The following is a 24,016-nucleotide window of genomic DNA, read 5'->3' on the forward strand; positions in this document are numbered from 1 at the left end:
CTGTGGTCAAAAACAGATCTAATAGTGATGCGTGTTGTTCTTCCTGATCAGGGAAGTGGGTTGGAAAAGTAACAATTTGCGCTAGGGAGTGAGATACAGAGAAGCTATGAGTTGCGCTGCCTGCTGCATCTGTGTAAGTAGAGAATCCAAGCCAGTTTTTGTGATGGACATTAAAGTCGCCAAATACATGTACTTGGGCGCTAGTGTCGAAGGAGAGTGCTGTGTCTATGCTGTCAGATACTTTGTTTATTATGGTGCAGTCTTGGGTCGAGGGAGAGCGGTAGAGAAAGTAAAAGTAGCTAATGTTGTGTTGCATGATTAGTCTAAAGCACATAAAGGCTTGATCATCCGTTTCTAGGTTTGTTTCTCTAGTCAAGGGAAGGGTATTACGAATGTAAACTCCAAGTTCGTGCATATGTCTGTCAGAGTCCTTACGGCAGAGTGGGAGATATCCAGGCATGTTAAAGTAGTTAGAGGGGATGGAGGAGTGTAGGTTAGTCTCACTTAGTGCTAAGATATCCGGGGTATTTGTTAGGAGAAATGCTTCAACATCAGCTAAATTAGTTCTAAGCCCACGGATATTTGTGAATGCAAGCCTCAAGGGAGGAGGCAAGTTGGATTTGTTTGACCCTAAGCCTGGTTTAAGCTTATTTTTAGATTGTACTGTCATCATGTTTTATTTAACGAGTTTCAGTTGGGTTAGGGGAAGCCGAACAGGAGGTTATGCAGAATATCACACATGCATCACAAGTAGACCATCAGCTGACCCTCCATCAACTAGGACTGTGGCCTCAGGAAAGCCCACCGGGGATGAGTGCAGGGTCCCTTTCCATGCGCGCCATGGCACTGCAAACATCCCGATATTATTCAACTGTTGATGGAGCAGCCGCTCTAAGCGCTACCAAAGAGTTAGGGCACCTGTACTACCAGTCGGAAACAGCAGCCAGTAACTGTCAATCCGGTACCCTCAACCCATCGGAGGAAGGTCAACCCAATCTAATTGCTCAGGCATATGTGGTACTCAAGCATTCTCAAGTGCCCAGCTTTAGGGGTGGGGTGTGTCGGGAGTGGGGAAACGGCGTTCATTGCCCTAGACAAGAAACAAGATCTACCACTGGGTGTTTCTGTCGAATCACTGTGATAGTATCTCTGCGCCTGACTAATAGGCAAAGAAGGAGTATGGAAGCCGGGCGATAGGCAGGACCTATCTACTCCTTAAGCATTTTAGGTTTGCAAACCGGTAATTTGATTGAGTCACCAGCTCTAGGAAGGTTGTCATCCAAGACTGAAGAGGCCTCCCTCCTCTTTGGTTTGGTTTCAGAGTTTTCCTTCTCCTAGACGGATGATCTGGAAAGATCTACTGGGTCCGTCACCACTGAGAGGGTTTGCTCCGCGCCTGGGTTCTAATCCAGGTATTTCTGCGACCCCGCGTGGTTAGTTAATGTTATTGGGTTAGTTTGAAGAGGTTATATCTGCTAAAATAGTTACACTCCTCAAAGTGGATTAGGGACATTGTTATTTCATTGTTACTGGATAAAGAGGTTGAGTAGAGCTCATGCAGTGTAAGCAACTATGATTGTAAGGAGGCTTGTTAGGAGATAATGTGGTTTGAGGCTTTCTCTTTTGTATATATATATATTTTATTTTTTCCTTTTATTTTTATTTATTTATTTATTTATTTTTTATTCATGTGAGCTTGGGTCTAGTATAATATTAGAGTGTGAGTAGGTGTTAAGAATTGAATTACGAGTTGTGCCCAAGCTATATTTTAGATGATAGCAGGGCATGAGATGCGAGTGCAAATATAGTACGGGTAAAAACAGTAAGTTTTGAGTCATGTGTAATTTGGTAAATAGATATATGGGCTGGTTTTAGTAGGTAACCTGGTTAAAAAAGGCATTACTATGCTTCCATTTCCATTGTTACTGGGAGAGGGTATAGGTAAAAATTCGTGCTGTGAAAGCAGCTAAATTTGCTACAGTATTGGATTTGGGAGAGACGAGTTAATGTATGGTTAGATATAGTTTTGTAAGTTTAGGAATGGATGATTAGATATGGTTTAGTAGGTTTAGGATAAGGATAAAGTGTTAGGGTATGATTTACTTATTATTAGAAATTCTGATTTGGTGCCCAAACAGAATATTTAGTAAGACTGAAAGATAAGATATGCTCAGTATAGATACAAGAGAACATTTGATATGGAGTACAGTTATACCTGATAGATATAGGTTATTGCATATGTTGTAAATATAGTTAAATATAGATGGATGGATAAGTAGTAATGTATACGAATGCATGGAATTTTTGACACTTTGAGTAAGTTGCCTTTAGACTACAACGAAGGAGAATGACTTCGCCTTTCTCTTAATATCCAGAAGTTTTTATTTCAATGAGTACCGGTTTAGTTTGTGTAATGATTATTGCAATACTATCTCTTAATAAAGAGATATTAATAGTTGCTGTTCATTATAGATTACTTTAAGTCAATGTATAGGACTATGGCTAGTAAGTATTTACTTAGAAGCTTGGTTATGGGTTAGGAGTTTTAATCAGGGGCATACCTAGGAAATTTTGTTGTTAATTTGCCTGATGGAGAAAATTTGAAATTTGACCTGTACATTCTCTGCCTCTACGAAATCCTGCTTTGTTTGGTCGGGTTCAGCAATCTCGGATATTCTGAAAACGACGCAGAAGGATAAGTGAGAAGATTTTAGAGGCGACATTAATCAAACTAATGCCTCTATAATTGCGGCAATATAATTGGGTGTAAGTAACTGGCCATAAGGTTGGGACAGTTCTTGTAGAGTTTTGTCGAAAGTGTGTCCTCTTGTGCAGCTTTGTTATTAGTTTTTTGATGACATCTCATATATCTTCTGTTGGCGGATCACAATTGGCATCGTACTCTAAGAGGTTTGAGAGGGAGGGTCATGGTTCGGTAAGGTTTTGAAATGTTGTTTCCAATGTATCATGGTCATCCATTTGGGAAATAGGGATTACATTCATATTCAGCAACATTTCACATAGGCTGCTGTTTCCTCTGGTCGTTACTTTAAGGGTTTGGTAAACTTTTCGGAAATCTCTTACTGAGGCAGCTTGCTCCTTCTCTTCAGCGATATTTCCCCAGTAAGTATTGAGATTGGTTTTTGCAGAATGGGCAATCTCGTGATGCAATCGGTGGAAGTTGTCATTCTCTGAGCAGCAGGCTTGTTTGATTTGATTGGCAAGTTCTATGGTGCAACCAGAGATCCAGTCATAATTTCTTTTTCACCATTCACATCCAATGAAGATACACGTGAAGAAGGTTGGAGATTACATTGACCAAAATGTGAGAATAACAATAATAGTTCGAAATATACAAATAAAACAAATTGACAATCCTCGTCTCAAAAATCCAGAAACATCTAAACTGCATTATTCATTTTTCTTTTTCATATTTCAAGCGAAGGTTGCTTTAAAATACAAATTTTCTTTTCTTTATTTTAGTAACGATTCAAATGATAGGAAAACATGGTTATCTATCTGCAAATGAATGGCCTTTACTATTGGTGAGTTCTTTCTTTTTTTCACTCCATTTTTTTTTTGTTCGTTCCATTTTTTTTTTGTTCGTTCCATTTTTTTTTTGTTCGTTCCATTTTTTTTTGTTCATTCCATTTTTTTTTTTGTTCGTTCCATTTTTTTTTTGTTCGTTCCATTTTTTTTTGTTGTTCGTTCCATTTTTTTGTTGTTCGTTCCATTTTTTTTTTTTTTGTTGTTCGTTCCATTTTTTTTTGTTGTTGTTCGTTCCATTTTTTTTGTTGTTGTTCGTTACATTTTTTTTTTGTTGTTCGTTACATTTTTTTTTTTTGTTGTTCGTTCCATTTTTTTTTTTGTTGTTCGTTCCATTTTCTTTTTTTCGTTCCATTTTTTTTTGTTCGTTCCATTATTTTTGTTCCTTTATTTTTTGTTTCATTATTTTTTTTTTTGGTTCCATTTCCAGGTTTTTATTAATTCCTTCATTCTCTTCAGTCCATTCTTATCGCCCCCCCCCTTATTTATCAGAGAAGGACCTATGTTTTCAGTGGCGTTCGTGCATCCGTTAGTCCGGACGATTGCCAGATAACCATCCATTAGTTAAAATTCTTTTCGTGAAAATTCCCGTTGCGTCCCCAAGGACTTAAAAGAGGTAAAAAATGACACTTTTTGCCCAATAGTGTTTGATCCATCCATTAGATTTTCCTGAAACTTGTCCAAAATGTGAGGCCATTGTTCTTAATATAAATTCAGGATGGGTGACCCTGGCAAAATTCTGGTTCGCATCCCTCTGAGACTTTTAGGGCTAAAACAAAACATGCTTTTTTGAGCTCTTTTTTCATATTTTTCATATTACTCAAAAACTTGATATCTATGTCTATATAGTAGTTTTCCATGGTGCTGAATTCAAATATACATATCTTAAGGCATGAAACTGCATCGTTTGTCCATTTTCACTGAGATTCGGCATTCCCAGGAGTTCAAGAGGGGTCACAAATGTCCTAAAAATGGGAAAAAAAATGACACTTTTTATCTCATAACTTTTGCCCTATCCATTAGATTTTTCTGAAACTTGGCAAAAATGTGAAGGTAATGTTGGCCCTTCACACTTCTCACATTCATCGTTTCTTCACTATTTTTTGTGGCGTCATCTCACATACACCACCAGAGGGAGGCCACGCACGCGCGACTTGTTTTTTATGTTTTTTGCTACCTTAATTGTTCTATACTCACTAATGACAATTCCAATATTTTTCCCGGTTTTGATACAATTACCGATTTCAATGCTAAATATTTAATTGTAAAGTTGATATTTTTTCGCAATTCCTTAAAAACCCATGTTAAATGTGCATGTATTTTCTCAAATGTGAAAACACACTTGTCCAGGTTATCTATAGATTTTAGTGATAGATTAATATCAAATATTTTATTTATTATTAATGCCAGCAGTGGAAGATTTTCTTTTTTTTTTTTTTTTTTAAACAAAATTAAATAAAGAAAAAAGATAATTAAGGAATCGCTTTTGGCATTGAAAAATAGGCACAAATTTTTCAGATTCTGATACGCCAGAAAGTTTCGATTTTTTCCAATCCCCGATTCTGATTAATCGTCTCAACACTAATACTTACCCAATAACTCTCATCCATTTGTTCAACATGGCGAGTTTACATGTATCTCCTGATCCTGTCCAGATTTAATCTTCCTCTGAGGTCATCAGATTTAGGCCTCTCTTCAAGACTCGCATTACACTTCTATATATCATTCTCATATCATTTCTCTCCATGCAACATATATCCTCAACCATCACTGTGTAGCAAAGCTTGTCTAATACATTCAACATTTTCTAGGATACACACTGTGATGTCCTCCTTCCTCACAGTCCTTTATTCGTTAGTGTACCTTGTGTACAAAGTATGATGTAGTTGCAGGTGAAAATAATGAAAGTCATGCTCAACTGCTGTGACATAATCAAATTTTGTGGAATTTTCATAAGCATAAAACTTTGTTTCTGAATTATTCGATGTGATCTCTGAAAACCTTCTTCAGATATATCTTGTTGAACTTGGCAATCTTTCTGTCGAACTGAGGAATTTGCATTGAATTTTGAATGCAATCCATTATTTAATCCATGGAGGTAGCATGCTCTTGTTCCATCAACCTTGACTGGTTAGAAGCACTAAGTAATTCACAATTGTATTCTGAGTGTCATCCACATTGAGGATTGAACCTGCAACCTCCAGAAGAGTGGAACTTTTACAACTGAATTTTACCAAGTACATTATCCACTATGCCATGGGTTTACAAGATGAGAACAATAGTCTGAAGAATAAAATAAAAACACACAAACAGAACTTTATCATCCATGGCTTCCACTGAAACGATGAAGAAAGTATAGGACACCATGGAGCAAATGGTACAATATACATCTCTTTCATTTTCAGACATGTTTCTCTCATTGGGATTGAATAATAGTGATTCACTAAATGTCTGTTCTCTCCCTGTATTAACTACTCTCTTTTTTTTTTCTCTTTTGTTTTCTTTTCTTTTTTATTTTATTTATTTTTATTTATTTATTTTTTTCAAACCCTTTCATTTATTTGTAGTGTTGCAATATTCTTGGCGTAATATTACTGCGTATGACCATAAAGATTTGGATGATTATATTTATAGTCAGGGTTGATAAGAACCAACTAATTAGGTACCAGAATTGCTGTATGAAATATACTGAATCTCTTTGAATTTTTCACTCGTAGCTTTTTCGTCTTGATATGAGAAGAAGATTGTCACTGTTGATCCTGACTGAATTAATGCTACCATTTTTTACTTGGAATTCTTTACAATTTAAAGCTTTTCTGACTGGATTGATGCTGCTAAATTTTTTGCTTGAGGCAACTACATTTAATATTCACAATTGGATAATTTTATTTTCTCTACGTTAGATTGTCAACTCCTTTTTATATCATTTTTCCATTACAAGAATGGCTCTAATAAGCTATTAAGTATATATTCATTTTGTTCTCATATTTTTTACATGTTTTTCTCTTTTTAGTTTTTTGGTATTATGGGTCTTGTATACATTCTTTACGGCGTAGTTTGGTTGTTGCTGCTAGCATGTAATTGGAGAGATTTACTACGTATTCAGTTCTGGATTGGTGCTGTCATTTTACTCGGTGAGTAACTTTAAAATTACATTTCTATGCAAACGCATGAAAATGATGAATTAAAAGTTCTTATTTCTATTGTTCATGTCATAAAAGTACACAAATGTTAAATAGTTTCTAAAATAATACTTTTTTTTTTAATTAAAAATATCAGATTTAATGAAGCTTTAACAGTAATTTTTAGAAGTTTATTAGTTTTGTTCTTAAAATTAATTTTTAAAATGGCTTTATTAATTTGAATTAAAGTTTGTATTCAATAATGTTTTAATACTAAATAACGAATACAAGCAAGAATTGAAAAAAAATCATTTAAGTGTGATTGAAGAAATTTGAATGATTCAACAAACTTAGTGCTGTAGACACCCACGTGTATCAAACAAAGTGCTTTTTTCTCGTTCCATTTTTTAGGTATGTTGGAAAAGGCTGTATTTTATGCTGAATACCAAAGTATCAGTAGTACTGGCGTCTCAGGTGAGTACCAAAATTTCTATATGATGTTTGTTGATTGAAACAATTTATCCTTAAAAATTCCTTATTTCTAATGTAAGTGTGTTGAAATAATCATGCAATATTTGAGGGTTTTTTTACCTTTTTTACAATTATGTAAATGTAAAAAGGTATCTTTTTCTGCTTGTACAGAAATCAACCTAATTAAAAAAAAAAAAAAATGACAGAAAAAATCTTTATGATGTACATACCAGTCACAGAATGAAAATGTCATATTCTAAAACTCACAAATTGATCAAGTAGCTTTTTTTTTCATTTTTTTTTTTTAACTATAAAAATCAAATTTATGAGGAAGCAAGTGAGTCTGCCATCTTTAATATTAATCTCCCCTTTAACAACTACTTCCAAAATAGAGAATAAAATCAGCCTTGTAATAGCTACAATAGTAAATCGTTAAAAATCACAGATTTTCTATTCTAGTATAAACAAAAGATTTGATCAACTTATGTGATTTTTGAAATATGATATTTTCATTCCAAGATGGGTAAGTACATCATAAAGATGTTTATATCTTTTTGTTTTGTTTTTTTTGTAAATTAAGTTGAATTCTGGATAGCACTATTTTTTTTTTAATTAATAGAATATACTTTGGGTCACAAATATAACTTTTCTTTGATTACATTTGTGAATCAAAATAATTGTTTACGATTTAAAATTAATGAAAATCCAATTAATCATTGTTGAGATAACGTTTTTCCTTGTCGACTGAAGTAAATCTTTGATTATGTTCAATTCTAGAAGGTGCAACCTCCCAGGCTTTGCCTTCTCCCTTTGAGAAGAATAGGTTTATTGGTAATCGCGTGAAATTCTACCAGAGAATGCTGACCGGGCTACCTAAGCATTTTTTTTTTTTTTTTTTTTTTTTGAAGACCCGAGTGCCTTTCCTCTAGGGCACTAGTTTTTTTAAATCCAACTTTCCAACCCTTATGTCACATCATCTCGCCATGAGAGGGAGATAAATAGCTTCCCCAGAAACGGTCTTTCATTTAACCAACATCATCAATAATTTCTCTACTTCTGAAACTTCACACCTTTTACTTTGTTGACACAATCATTCATTTAACCACGTCAGCTTTGTCTTTAGTGCATCTTTTGTTCTTTAAAATTGTGCAGACGATTGTGTTATCTTCTAATTGTTTGTCACACAAACAATATTCTCCTTTTTACCAGTGATTCATGAACAACGTTAGACCGAACACCATCTACAGTATGCAAATATGAGTACAATTGATGCTCTGCCAGACGCTGAGCGAATCTAATTTTCAGGAATTTCTATATTTGGATATTACATGAGAAAAATGATTTTAAAAAATTAATAGTTAAAATAAATTATTCAAAAATTGTATTTTAATAAATTATAGCATTTTAGAAATAAAATTGAATAATTGAATCTTAGCAATCTTAAAAAAAAACAATTTGTGAAATGTTCAAACGTAAAATAGTGACTATTTTTTTATGCTGCTGCAGACTAATACAGTGGTAAATAACACTAAAGATGAGAACATTTTTCTGCAGAATCCAAATAATAACGAATAATATAACCTCATCTAAAAAATTTTAGAAACTCAATAAAAACTGTTTGGCAGTTGAATTTTGGTCAGTATTAATGGCATCAGAAAATATCACCGTTTGTTGCTGTGTCAGTTGGAGGAGTATCTTGTGTAATCATTCCAGTTGCAAGTACATTGTTTTGTTTAAGACACCCTTTTTTTTTTCTTTACTTTTAACAAGAAAATGTAATTTGACGTGTGCATAGATTGTGCATTTATAATCGCCCAACGTGAGAATTTGCAATCATTTGTACAATTATCGATTCTTACAAAACCAAGCAGCCAAAATGAGCATCACTCATTTGTGAATAGATTGTATATTTTATTTTGGAGTTGCTGCGTTTGTAAGAATGATATCATTTGTTGCTGGTTATGAAAATTAACAAAAACTTCATATGAGCATGAAACTATTAACAATAGAACAAAATACCTTTATAAGAACGATTATTTTAAATAAAGTTGCCAACCTGATAGGTCCTGAATGTCATCTAAGCTTCAGCCTCTGTTCCATCAACGAAATGTTGCATCCCTCTGCCTGTTCTATAAATATTTTAATGGTGAATGCTCTGGAGAACTTCAAGCACTTGTACCCCCTCGACGTAAATACCTCCGTCAAGCAACTAAATCCCACCCCTACACAGTAGAGATCACTAGGTGTAAGAAAGCCTTCTTCCCCAGAACTGCTAGACCTTGGAACTCCCTTCTGGAATTCTGCTTTCCCAACTGTACTGAATTGCAGAAGTTCAAGTGCAATGTGAACAGACATTTTGCTGTTCATCTCCCTTCACAACATCCCTGCAACATCAAAGTGGCACTGTTTGGGGTGAAAATTAAATTAAAAAAAAATGTGAGTTTGCCATCTTAGTCTGTTCTGTCTGCCAGGAGGATCAACCCTATTCTTTTAGATTTATTTCCTTTTAGTTTCACTTAAAGAGGAGTATTCGGGCTATTGTCATCTTGTGAGACTAACATCCAAGATGACAATAGTTGTCTGAATGATACAACTACTAAGATGAAGGTCAATAGGCATTTCTTGTCTTTGAGATAATCATCTTTCATTTTCTTAGCTCCTTACATTAAGTGGCTTCATGCCTTGTCTGGAGTGATTTAAAAAAAAAAAAAAAAAAATTACCAATCCCAAATTCCAAAACATTTTATATTTAATGCATTAACTTCCTTGGCTCCATTTTCTCGATTACTTTTAAATTGTTGCTGTTATTATCATTTTTGAATTTCAGTTCGTGGTGCCGTCATATTTGCCGAGCTAGTCTCCTGTTTGAAACGAATGCTTGCCAGAATGTTAGTAATTATTGTCAGCTTAGGATTTGGAATTGTCAAGTAAGTAACAAGCCATTTTTTCTTTATTTTTTTCAAGATGCAAACATTACATTTCAGTCAATCTATAATGTTTGTTTGTAGGTATCACTTTAACTATGATAATTACCAGTTAAGCTGTTGTTTGCTTTTGATTATTTTTGCCTTTGACAAGTTTTATCTATATATGTGTGTGTGTGTTATTTTAAATATTTTTATGTGCATAAAAGTAAGTTATCCATAAACTTACTTTTATGCACGTAAAAATATTTGAAAAAAAAAAACATTTAAAATAATATATCAATAATTACAAATAATACGTCCCAAATAGGAGGGCAACTACTGTAAACAAATGGCAGATAACTTCTCTTAAAAATCACTCGAGAGCAAAAAGAAAAAATACTACAGAATCGCTAATAAAAAAAAATAAAAAAATAAAATAAATGTATCTTATATGTGTGTATATGCATACAAGCGACCTTGTCTGTTTGAGGAATAATCTCTAGCAAACTAAACTGTCAATTTTTGGTCTACAAACTTGAAACTTGATATATAGTGAATTTGGATCTGTGGAACAAATTCAATTTGGTTTTTAGCTGGTAAAAATAGCTGCTAAGGAATCAAAATTGAAAAAAAAATTGAAAATTGACAGGTATAAATTGACTAAACGTATTATTTCTATGCATGTGCAAATTTATTTATAGATTTAACATTATGTTTAAAGTTCTTGTATGTGTATGGATGGAACTCAGATGGTAATGAATAATGCTGGAGAGCTATGTTTTGCTTTCAATTCCAGCTGATGGCACTGAAGTCATATTTCTTTTTCAAACTTTTGAAATCATCACTATATATCGAGTACAATATAATAATCAATAGAGAATTGGCTCTGTAAACATAAATACGAAATCTGCATGAATGAAAATATATTTAAGCTATTTTATGGCCAGACAATGCCAAACAACCTGGTAGCATTTAAAGAATATCTTATAAAGTAGAGTGAGACTTTCTCTTATGATGTTCAGAGAATAGCAAGATAATGCAAATATGAAGATGACATCATTTGTTGAGTTTAATTTTAAAGTTTAGAGTAAAATACAAAATGAAACTTTACATAAAAAAATGGAATAAAATATGCATCAAGTATGCTTGAAACCAAATCACAACGTAATATTAGGAAAATAAACAAATATTTTACTTGTTTGAAATTTATCATAAATATATTTCAGAGGTATACTCCATCTTCAGTGTGTTGTTTTGTTTCTTTTTTTCCTTTTCTTCTTCCTTGCATGTTGTAAATTTGGAGAAAGAAGTCTGTATAGAGCTGTGCGTTGTATCTGGCGGTTGTATTTTGAAATGTTTGAACTGTGCGCAGGTAATGCGAGAATAAGGTCAAGAATGAGATGCGTATTTTATTTTATTGAAATTAAAACAACGTTTCTATTGAACTCTCATTTGATTCCAACTATATGCAAGTTCTCAAATGGTAGTTTGTAACTATATTATACCCTTTAAAATACTCAAAAGCAACTGCAAATTTGATGAATATTAATTGAATTAGTTGAATTCCTTTTGTTAAAGCTTCACAAAATCAGATATCTGAATGTTTACAAAGGACTTCCACACTCTTTTTATCCCTTTTACATAAAACTAAATCAAATATAGCTCCTTTGTATTTATAAATATGGACCCTTTATTTCTAGAAGCTTTATTCAAAAATTTACAATGATCAGTTAATTAGTTTAGGAGTGAATCTTACACATACAACTATATAGATATTTACATCTACTTAACTTTATAAAGATAGCAATGTTAAAATGTGTCCATTTTGAATTTCATGCAAAAGAAATTGTTGCTTCATCCAAGTTATACTTTATATTTTGTTAAAATTGTAATGGACTTGACATTGATGCCATCGAGTCATCTACATATATATGTGTGTGTATGTATATATATATATAAAGGCAAAAGTGGCATGCATATTTTTGTATGCCCAAGGAAAAAAAGCTTGGGGGCGGGGGTCTTGACTGCGTTACATTTATTTAGAATTTTCCTTATACTCCCTAGATTATAATATCTACGATTTCCTTATACTCCCTAGATTATAATATCTACGATTTCCTTATACTCCCTAGATTATAATATCTACGATTTCCTTATACTCCCTAGATTATAATATCTACGATTTCCTTATACTCCCTAGATTATAATATCTACGATTTCCTTATACTCCCTAGATTATAATATCTACGATTTCCTTATACTCCCTAGATTATAATATCTACGATTTCCTTATACTCCCTAGATTATAATATCTACGATTTCCTTATACTCCCTAGATTATAATATCTACGATTTCCTTATACTCCCTAGATTATAATATCTACGATTTCCTTATACTCCCTAGATTATAATATCTACGATTTCCTTATACTCCCTAGATTATAATATATAATTATATATAATTATATATAATTATACTCCCTAGATTATAATATATAATTATATATAATATATAATTATACTCCCTAGATTATAATATCTACGATTTGCGAATGGACGTTGTCTCTACATTTATTTTGATCGACCTTTCATAAAATTCCCGCTATTCTGTCTTTTTGCATGTTTGTTCATCTTTTTCATTTGAATAAAACAGAACTAATCGGAGTGAAGTAGGCCACCTGGCTTTCCAACCGGGACCTCCAGAAACACAATTAGCTTTTATCAATGTTGGGGAAACCCTTCATATAAGACAATTGCTATTCATTTAGAGAGCTCCCCCTTTTTGGGGCCAGCTAGTTTTCCCCAACATCGTGGGGAAGCAAAATACAGCAGAAACTGGCCTGCAGCCAGCCTTCATTTCTGCACCTACATGATTCTTAACTTGTTCACTTCAAGTTAACTTTTTGATTGACATTTTGATAAATTTGAACACTTTTCACTTCCTCGCGTGTCATAGCATAGCGGTAAGATGTCAGATTTTTTTTTTCACTTTCTTTTCTGCCTTCGCGTCATGGGTTCGAGCCTACCTGCCTACTAACACTTTTTTTTCCCAAATGCCCGGGCAACGCTGGTCACCCCTGTTAGTCACTAATATATTAAAAAATATTTTGTTTTGTTCAGTTGAAATGAGACTAGATCACTTCATGTCCAAATAAATTTGTTGGTTGTGAAAAAAAAAACCTCCTGAAAAACCGTGGTTGAACACAGGAATTTACTTCTGTTTATTTCAGCAAATCTTTTTATCATTAATTTTTAAATCCTATTTTTCCAACACAGAAAAAAAATAAAAATTGATTTGAAATCTTAAAATAAAATTTTTTGTTTGCACTCTTCCCCTTTTTGTTCAGATTTGTATCATGTAAATTATTTCGGTTTTTACTTTTCTTATATTTTTATTAATTTTTTTTGTTCAGATTTGTATCATGTAAATTATTTCGGTTTTTACTTTTAATGATTGTTGGATAGTTGATAACATATTTCTTAACTTTTTTAAATTGTGTTTTGTAGCGACGGATTTATCTTTATTTCAAAATTTCTGACTAATCTGATGTATTTCTCGATTTCAGGCCACGACTCGGACTTACGTTTCACAAAGTATTGTGTGCAGGAATCTTTTACTTTATTCTCGCATCGATAGAGGGCTGTTTTCGAGCACTAAAGGTATGCGGACGTTTTCTTTTTTATATAAAATTCCTCTTTTTTTTCTTTTGTTTTCCTGCCTATATATATATAAATATATATTGCAGTATTACCTAGTTTAACATTATAACCACTGAGTAATACACAAAATATGAACCTTACTATGTGAGAGTTTTGAATTTAGAGTAAACATTAAAATCTAACCAAATTACTTGAGATTGATTAACAAATAAATCACTAAAAATAAATTAAAAGTAAGAAATCATAAATCTTATTCATTCAGAATTTTTGTCCAGTTTCAAAATAGTCCAAATTTAACAATTCTCGCCATAATTTCAAACAAATATACGAAAAATAGGGTCCATATAAATTTCTTCAACACAGATAGTGGACATGTTAAAAACACGAGGGGGTGGTAATCACTGCCTGGTGTAGTTTTAACAGAATGAAAATAGGTCAAGATACATACAAACTTTGTATTTTTTTTTTTTTTAACAAATTACAAAAAATAAATGAAGTTAAGATGTATCAGTCAACACTTTCAGTACAAAAAAAAATCTGCTATTGTAGATTAATACCTTTTGCTAACTTGCCATCGAATGTTAGAACACCCTGAAAAACTTGTTGGAAAGAAGAAAAACAATTATTTTAGAATTTACAGTGTGGGATCAGTTTTGTATAATAATTTAACAAAACGATGCCCCCATTTCTGAGCTGTTGTAGTGTTTTAGGGCAGTGGACACGTTAATGAAAGGGTTTTAAAGTGGGGGGGGGGGGGAATTATCACTTGGACCTAGGGTTAAACATAAAGTAATGGCTCAAAGTTTGATAATTTGTCTTAATTTCATTGCTAGTTGCCCATCATATCTCTGACATGTCACAATATATTGATAATAACAATATTATTCTATATAATCACATATGAAAATTGTTGAGTTACTTCAACAAAAATTACCTTCAATTAATTTGTACCAGCAGAAAATTGCATGGAATGAGAAAATATTTAATCAACAAATGTTTTCATAAGCAGATATTTTTCTGTATAGCACAAGACATTTAGTTTTTTTTTTTTTTTTTATACAGTAAATATATGTTTATGAATAATATAAGGTTCATTGTATTTTAAATATAGAACCAATTGAAATAAGATAAATTAATAATTACTAATAAATACTCAGAAAGTAATATTGTGCTACATAGTTCAATATAAATAATAAAATCACATTCTAAGAGACAATCTTTTTACTCCTTCAGGTTAGCACTTGGAAGATAATGTTTTTTTTTGTTTTTTTTTCATGTTTCTTTCGGATGTTCCCTTTTTTACGTAACATTTCGCTGACTTTTTTCTTTGAAAAAAATCACTGCACATCAAAATTACTACGAATTCCTTTCTCACACCATGACAAAAATAATCGTATAATTATTATAATGATATTTGAAAATGAGGCTACATTAAAAGGGTTGCCAGATTGGCTTTTTTTTTTTTTTTTTTAAGCAGTTTATCTTTCAAAAATTGCATTTGTTTTTCAAAGCATAATGTAAGGACCAACGAAGAAAGAAGCAGAATATTATTTAGATAAAAATAGCAGTTTGGTATTCAAAATATAACGAGTGGTTTGGTGTTGTCGTTATTTGCATATTAAATACTTTCGACAAATACAATTACCAGCAAAATCTCACCTCTTTACTCTAGAGGTCACCAGATGGCAGAAAAGTTTATATTATGTAGATGTTTCTATTGTTTTGCTTGTTCGGACAATTATTCTTATCTTGGGTGTTAGTGGCACAATGTTTCGGTCGTTGAAACCTACAACCTTCATCAGGTTTAAAAACCTTATTTTTTTTTTTTTTTCCAACTAAGGAAAAGGGGGTTAGATCTGTATTATGAGAAATTATACCTTGGGTTTGAGGGTGTGTCCATAAATTAAAAAAAAAGGTGAATTTACTCCTAGAGTGCTTTTTAAGACTTTGATTCAGTTTTTAGCTGAATCCTTATGCTAATTGCCAATATTAGTGAAAAAAATGTTTTCTGAAACTGTGGATAGACATCAGATTCGGAATTGCATGGAATAGATGTTTCACCTGGTAATGAGTTTGCCTACTACAAAGAGTTGCCTTTGTTTTGTATTCACTCTCATTCTGTGAAAATATTTTGAAATATTTTGAATTAATTTTAAAATAATTTTTAAAAGATTTTCTTGTTCATGTATCTTCACCATTTCAACATAAAACGTGTTTATAAATTGATTAAAGTCTCACCACACTTTGACAGACTTCCAAATATTTGCTCCTGGCATAACATGCATTGTTCTGTATGAATCCTCTGATCTTGAGTGCGTGGTACAGTGGGGGGAGAGGTGGCTGGTTGCTTTTAATGCATTTAAAACCAAGCTCTTATCTTTACATCATCAACGCTCTGATCCCCATCTGGCATCAATTGAAACGGATGGCTCTCGTCTTTGGGAGGCTCCATGTTTTGACAAGCTTCTGGGATTGACTTTTACTCCTGATCTGAAATGGAACACGTACATCAAGTCTGTTGCCCAGGTCGCTGGGAAAATGGTAGGATCCTTCTACCGCTCCAGAAGATATCTCACTACTGATGCAATTCTCTATCTGTATAAAAGCCAAGTACGCCCAAGGACGGAATACTGCTTCCATATCTGGGCAAGAGCTGCTAAAAACAGCCTATCCTGCCTTGATAGAGTACAAAATAGACTTTGTGGCTTAGTGGGGGATGCCCTTTTCTCTTCCCTGCAACCTCTCTCCCACAGAAGAGACATTGCGAACCTATCCTTGTTTTATCGTTATTTCCATGGCAGGTGCTCGTCTGAGCTCCAATCTCTAGTCCCCCCCCTTGCCAATCCCTCACGAAAAACACCCGTCTAGCTGAAACCACTGTCAAAAGTTTTCCCCACTCTTTATCTGTGCCTAAATCAAAGCGTAGATTCCATGAACAAAGCTTCTTTCTTAGAACTGCACGCCTGTGGAACTCTGTTCCGTCTGCCTGCTTCCCACCTGACTACAACCTGGATATCTTCAAGTACAACATAAACAAATTCCTGTGAAACCGCCCCCTTAAGTAGACACTTTTATTAAATCCCTACACTAACGTACTGTACATGCAATAACCCTTATCCCTGAGTGGTTTCCAGGCCTTGATAAGTGGTGATCACCTTGTAAAAAAAAAAAACTTCTGACCTACTTTAGGTGCATGTTTTCAAACTTTCTAATCAAACTCTGGAACTTGTGTGTAATTTTTCACTGAAACAATTATTCAGTTCACAAGGGTAGATTGTTCTCATTCTGACAGTCATGACTGGTTAGAAATATTAATGTTATTAATCTTTATTATCACTTCAACCTCCAGCATATTATCACTTTGAAGTGAATGACTAAAACATGTCCAACAGCCAAAGAAAGCCGAAGGTTACATTGGTTAACCCAGATGCGAATAGTCGTCCGAATAATTCAAATAACATGAATGATCAATATTCATCCCAAATCAATTTGTTTATTCTCATTTATTTAGTTTATTTAAAAGAACAGAAAATTAAAAAATCGATTTGTTTATTCTCATTTTAGTTTATTTAAAAGAACAGAAAAGTAAAAAAAAGATAAATTTATTCTCAAAGAAAAAATAATAAAACATGATGCCAAGAAGAATCATTTTTTTAAATAAATGCTTCGTTTGCTAATAAATGACCTATTAAAATGGAGGGAAAAATTGATTTTTATTTTTTACTGTTGAAAAATTTTCTACAATTTTTTTTTTTTTTTTATTAAAATTTTTTTATTTGTTTAAAAATTTATTTTCTGTAATGAAAATGCAATAGATAATTTAACTTAAAAAGTAGCATTCTTGTTTGTATATCATGGTTATAACATTTTAGAAGCTTTTTGAAAATGATCCCCCCGTTTTGGTCCAATTGTACTTAATTTTCTAACTTTTCTTTTTGTGTTAATTTGTGAACCCTAACTTTTTAAAAATTTGTCAATCTTCAATTTTTTTTTAATTGTTAATTTTCATTCTTTTTTTTAATTTGTTAATTTAAAATTTTCTTTTTGATTGTTAATTTTCATTTTTTTTTTAATTAACTTTTAATTTTTTTTAAATTTGTTAATTTTAATTCTTTTTAAATTTGTTAATTTTAATTCTTTTTAAATTTGTTAATTTTCATTTTTTTAAATTTGATTTTCATTTTTTTAAATTTGATTTTCATTTTTTTAAATTTGATTTTCATTTTTTTAAATTTAATTTTTATTTTTTTAAATTTAATTTTTATTTTTTTAAATTTAATTTTTATTTTTTTAAATTTAATTTTTATTTTTTTAAATTTAATTTTTATTTTTTTAAATTTAATTTTTATTTTTTTAAATTTAATTTTTATTTTTTTAAATTTAATTTTTATTTTTTTAAATTTAATTTTTATTTTTTTAAATTTAATTTTTATTTTTTTAAATTTAATTTTTATTTTTTTAAATTTAATTTTTATTTTTTTAAATTTAATTTTTATTTTTTTAAATTTAATTTTTATTTTTTTAAATTTAATTTTAATTTTTTTAAATTTAATTTTAATTTTTTTAAATTTAATTTTAATTTTTTTAAATTTAATTTTAATTTTTTTAAATTTAATTTTAATTTTTTTAAATTTAATTTTAATTTTTTTAAATTTAATTTTAATTTTTTTAAATTTAATTTTTATTTTTTTTAATTTAATTTTTATTTTTTTTAAATTTAATTTTTATTTTTTTTAAATTTAATTTTCAAATTTGTTTTTTTTAAACTTTGTCTTCTTTTGACTTTGAATTTTTTTTCTTACAAAGCCCAAGAGTGACCAATCGAAAGAACTGATGCTGGCAAATGTCCCATTGGCCATTGTTGATGCAGCAATTTGTTGGTGGATATCCTTTATAATAAATGTTCAAATGATCTGGTGATGTTTAAAGATTTGTTTTAAATTTATTCAGGTTTCATGTTTATTATTATACAACCATCTTGAGTGTGTGGTACAATGGGGAAAAAAGTGGCTGGTTACTTTTAATGCATCTAAAGCCAAGCTCCTATCTTTACATCATCAATGTTCTGATCCCCATCTGGCATCAATTGAAATAAATGGCTCTCATCTTGGGGAGGCTCTTCTGGGCTTGACCTTTACTCCTGATCTGAAATGGGACACATGCATCAAATTTGTTGCCAAGGTTGCTGGAAAAATAGTGGGATCCTACCAACAGGTAGATATCTACTGAATCGATAGATCCAGTAGATAGCTACCTGCTGATGCAATTCTTTACCTATACAAGAGCAAGGATGGAGTATTGTTGCCACATCTGGACAGGAGCTGCTAGAAAGACCTTATCCTGCCTTGATAGAGTTCAAAATAGACTTCGTAGCCTCGTAAGGGATGCCCTTTTTCTCTTCCCTGCAACCTCTTTCTCACTGAAGAGATGTTGCGAGCCAGTCTCTACTTTATCATTATTTTCATGGCAAGTGCTTGTCTGAGCTCCAATCTATGCCCCCCCCCTGCCAAACATTCACGAAAAACACTCGTCTAGCTGTAAACACTATCAATAATTTCCCCCACTTTTTATCTATGCCTGGACCTGGACGTAGATTCCATGAACAAAGCTTCTTTCTTAGAACTGCACGCCTGTGGAACTCTCTTCTGTTTCCCTGCTTTCCAGCTGACTACAATATGGTTGTCTTCAAGTCCAATGTAAACAAGTTCTTGATGAGCCGTTCTCTTTAAATAATTCAATTTATCAAATTTACATTTCTAACTATTACTATGATATTGTCCCTTTGACTACTGTACACTCTTTAACTCTTATCCTATAGTGTCCTCTTGGCCTTGATAAGTGGTGATTCCTTTGTAAAAAAAAAAAAAAACGAATAAAATTCAGTGCAAATGTAAAACATTTTAAAAGAAATAGGATGGCACTGTTTTATTTTTTAAATATCATGAAATGAATATTAAAATTTGAAATTTAAGAAGACCAAAACGATAAATGATTTTTTTTTTTTTTTTTTTTTTTTTTTTTTAAGATATTTCTTTTAAGGATCTGAAGCAAGCTTTTGGCTATGTTTCAAGTCTTTTTCAAACAATTTCTTTTTGTTAATCATTCTTTTTTTTTTTTCCGCTTGGGGATATAAAAATATCTCGGTTCTGTTCGAATGTTATAAAATGTACAGTTCATAAGTCACTTCAAGTGCAAGCACTTGGCTCATGTGGCAGTGTTATAAGAAATAGAATGGCACTTTTTTGAAAAAATTATGAATCAAATGGAAAGCCCCCTAAGACTTTAAAATTCTCCAAAGAAACTGAAACCTGAGCAATATTTATTAATTGATGTTTAATAACTTGTGAAAATTTTAATAAAAGTATTTGAATTGTCTCCCCTTTTTACCTCCTTTTACTTTTGCATGAAATTAAACTAAATATTGTCCATATTGCTCACCATTACACCCAGCAACTGTGTTTTAAAATTTATGATAATTGGTTAGTTCAGGAGTGAATCCACTGCATCAAAATATATAAACTTCAACACATATCTTACTTTATATAAATAGAGATATGATTTTGATGTTTAAAAAAATTTTTTTTTTTTAGTTTTTCAAACATGTTCGATAATCACATTGATTTGATTTTGTGTAATCTGATTTAAATAAAAGAAAAAAAGTAAAACCTTTGTTAATTTATATCAGATTCAAGCAATTCCTGATTAATATATTGGCAGATGTTGTATTCTCCAGAGTCTCACACAGTCAGGGGCCTCACATTCAAAAGAAAACAAATTTTTGTTTCATTATATCCTGAGTTTTATTTGTTTTGACCCATGTTGATTCTCTGTTCATTCTTTTCTTCAACTCCTGGTGTTACCAGATTATGCTGTCTGGAGATAGTGGCTTCCTGACTTAAAATCCACCAAACATTGCTGTTATTGGTTTTTTTTTTTCCCCTTTCGCTTTGCAAAACTCAATCATGTTCTGCAAAGTAAAAATAAAAACAAGAACAATAATTTTATCTACAAAATAAGCAAACCAAACATAATAAATATTTGAATATATAAAGAAGCCTGAAAAATGTTTTCCAAAATTACTGGATTTGGCATTTAATAATCCAAAAGGGGTTGATATGCCATAAAATTAAAACAACTAACCATTCTCTTCAACTGTTTTTGTCTAATATAATTGGTCAATATAAGCAAGTCACCTACAAAAATAAATTGACTGTAAACTATGAAATAACAACCAATAGAATTTCGACTCTGAAGTTTTCTTTTTTTGTTTTGTTTTGTTTTTTTTGTGGTGGGAGGGGTCTATGAGCTATGCAATATCAGTTTTGAGTGATGCTAAAAAATCAATCAAATCTCAACAAAAACATACTTATAATCAACAGGATATAATAAAAGATGTTTTATTTAAAAGAGTGACTTGTCTAAGTCTCTCTGTTGACAATTATGCTCAGTCTGTCTGCCATCTCTTGTGTTATTCTTCCATATAAAATACTCCCATGCAACTGTTGAGCCATTATCACATACAAAAACCGTATTCTTACAAATTCTTCTGATCTGTTTGACCCTCAACAGAATCCATGTCCGACCCTTTTATATCTACCGAGTTTGGCATAAGGTCAGATGATATTGTTATACTTGTTTGTTTAAAACTGTTTTGTTGATCTTGTTTTCCTTAATGCGTTTACATCTTCTCTGGCCTTGTGCAAACAACCAGAACACTTAGATTAAGGAGGAACATTGTGAAGCTGTCACTTTATCGACACTTCACTAACACGCTTATATTTGCTGTATTGGGTAAGTTTCATTCTTTTTCTTTCTTTTTTTAATCAATTATTTAATTTTTACTTTTTCTTTTGTGACTTTAACAGAAGTCCATCCATTGGTTATTGGCAGATTCCATGGCATGGACAGTAAAACCAAAACCAAAATCAAATTTGCCCATTGCTTTTCAGAAAACGTTATGCACACTTGTAACACATGCATATCATTCACATTTTCTAGACATAAATTAATAGTCGCATGTATTTAAAAATGATAAAACAAACATTTACAAACCTTAGCCGAACAAGAATGAAACTAGCATGATATACTGATGATATGGTGAAATCTTTTTGCGAAAAAAAAATTTAAGAGGTCGTATAAGATCAGATGTTACGAGATACTGTCGACGTTCCTCTCCCTTGTGTTAGAAAGTAAAAACAAGAGAAAAAATTACTTTAAAAAAAAAAAAAAAAAAAAAAAGGAAATAAGTTTATCAGCAGAACCATGGATAGGAAGTTGTTCACCAAGGTACATAAAGGAAAGCAAGAATGGGATTGTTAATCAAGGTGTGATGGACAAAAGGCCGAACATATTTAGAGTTAGTTTACAGGCAGTTTTATATGTGGCCGTGTGTTTTGCGATGATTTAGGGCAGTGTTCAGTTTGTGTCAGGGGAACCTCTGAGCCACTAAGAGAGATTGGATAGATTGGAATTGGAGCCAGATAAGATTAAATCGAACTGAGAAGAAAATTTCTGAATGCAACCAGACAGCAACAATGTTTGGGGTTCCTCATTCTATGGTGCGTGACGGTATTACACACACGCACGCACGCCCGCCCGCCCAAAGCTTAACTGATTTACATCAAGTACTCGTCTTTTTTTATGGTAGCACAATCACAAAAGTGATTGGATCACGTATTGCAGATATATCCACTAAAATAATTTTATTTATTTAAAATTGTGAATCAGCACTTTATATCAATGTAGCAATGGCCATAGAGACCAGCATGCACTGCTTCTATGATGATTCCTGTGGCTTTATTAAGTGATCGTAGTCATCCAATTTAGTCACAATGAAATATATACAAACAAGGAGATGCACGAATAAGCTACAGTTCAGATTTCTTTCTCATTGGTTATGATTAGCTAAATTAGCTTCAGACAAATATTGACTTTCACCCAACAATATTGTTGTGGTCCCGTAAGAAATATGCAATTCGGTATTTAGTGGAAACAAAATATGTTCAATAGAAAACCAAATACAACAAATAAAGAGAAGTGTGCATGTCTTGTGCATAATTTGTATGCTAATGCCAAGCGACACATTCTCCCTGTCTTTATGATAAGTGGAAGAATTCATTATTATCCATAAGGGGGATACACCACAATAAATATTTTTTTGACAAAGATCTGGCTTGTCAGTTCAGAAATTCAAGTTAATTTCCCCAGATTTTCTGGTATTACCAGATCAGACTATCAGAAGATATCGGCTTCCTAATTTAAATGTACATAGGGGCTTTGTTTCTAGGGCAATTACTCTTAATATTTCAAACACCTTTCATATGGCAATTCTGTACATTTAAATATTTTTTAAAAATTTGTTTTTATTAAGTCTTTTTCTAGGTTGACTTTTTACCATTTTGTGTTAAAGGTGATTTGTCCGTTTATTTGCAGCCTCCATAGCATACATGGCTTGGTCAATAACGCAGCACAAACTGAAATTTTGTCTCACAGTAAGTAGTAAACGCTCTCTCTCTTCCAAACATCGTCAGTTTCACGCTTGTTTTATATACTGGCATGTGTTGGATGGCTTTCAAGAATTGACTTCCAAACTAACCCATCTCTGCCCAGGTCTTTATTTATCCCTCTTTTACTCAAATCTATTGTTTCTCTTGATCGTCTCCTGCCAACTGACCTTGCTATCTTAACTGTTCTATCTCTACTATCCCAAATACTCTCTCCCTTTTTTCCGTATGACCAAACCAACTAAGTCTCCTGTTTTGTACATATCTCCCTATACTGTTCAGATTTAATCTTTCCCTGAGGTCATCAGATATAAGCCTGTTTTTAAGATTCAACATTACACATCTCTGGAATCATTTTCATATCATTTCTTCACACGTAACTTTCTCTCTCACTGGCTATATTTCACTTCCGTACATAATTCTTTTTTTGTATAATTAAATCATATAGTAGAAATTTTTTTCTTTGATGTAAGCATTATCAACAAAACTAAGTTGATTTTAAATACGTAAATGCTTATTTAAAAAATTCTGTTATATTGGCTTTATACAAATTTCAGTTCAAATATAAGCAACACTTTGATAGAGTAAAAAAAAAAATCTCCAATGCATTTCACATAAATCATGTTGTCCTACTGAGTCGAACATTTGAAAAAAAGATTGCTCTTAAAGATCATATGGACTTTTCTAATGACACAATGACATGAGGAACGAAAAAGGAAAAAACAAAATTGTTTCTTATGTCCGAGGAAGATGCATATTGTCAAAACGAATCAATTTGGTTTCAAGAACTTCAGGAAATAAGCAAAAT

At 31.9% G+C, this 24,016-nt stretch overlaps 1 protein-coding gene across 2 annotated transcripts in view; it reads left to right on the forward strand.

Moving 5' to 3' along the window:
- Positions 1-24,016, forward strand: part of LOC145260304 (transmembrane protein 87A-like) — a 135,573-nt gene that overhangs the window by 98,701 nt on the left and 12,856 nt on the right. For both annotated transcript variants that reach the window (XM_080118192.1, XM_080118191.1), the window contains 8 exons: positions 3,484-3,545; positions 6,560-6,680; positions 7,080-7,142; positions 9,967-10,066; positions 13,612-13,705; positions 18,512-18,589; positions 21,388-21,496; positions 23,138-23,196. In XM_080118192.1, the coding sequence (XP_079974318.1) occupies positions 3,484-3,545; positions 6,560-6,680; positions 7,080-7,142; positions 9,967-10,066; positions 13,612-13,705; positions 18,512-18,589; positions 21,388-21,496; positions 23,138-23,196 (686 nt within the window). The remainder of the gene's footprint in view (positions 1-3,483; positions 3,546-6,559; positions 6,681-7,079; positions 7,143-9,966; positions 10,067-13,611; positions 13,706-18,511; positions 18,590-21,387; positions 21,497-23,137; positions 23,197-24,016) is intronic.

The sequence above is a fragment of the Euprymna scolopes genome, chromosome 36 (genome assembly GCF_053919585.1).
Source record: "Euprymna scolopes isolate OS-2025 chromosome 36, ASM5391958v1, whole genome shotgun sequence".
NCBI classification, from domain to species: Eukaryota; Metazoa; Mollusca; class Cephalopoda; order Sepiida; family Sepiolidae; genus Euprymna; species Euprymna scolopes.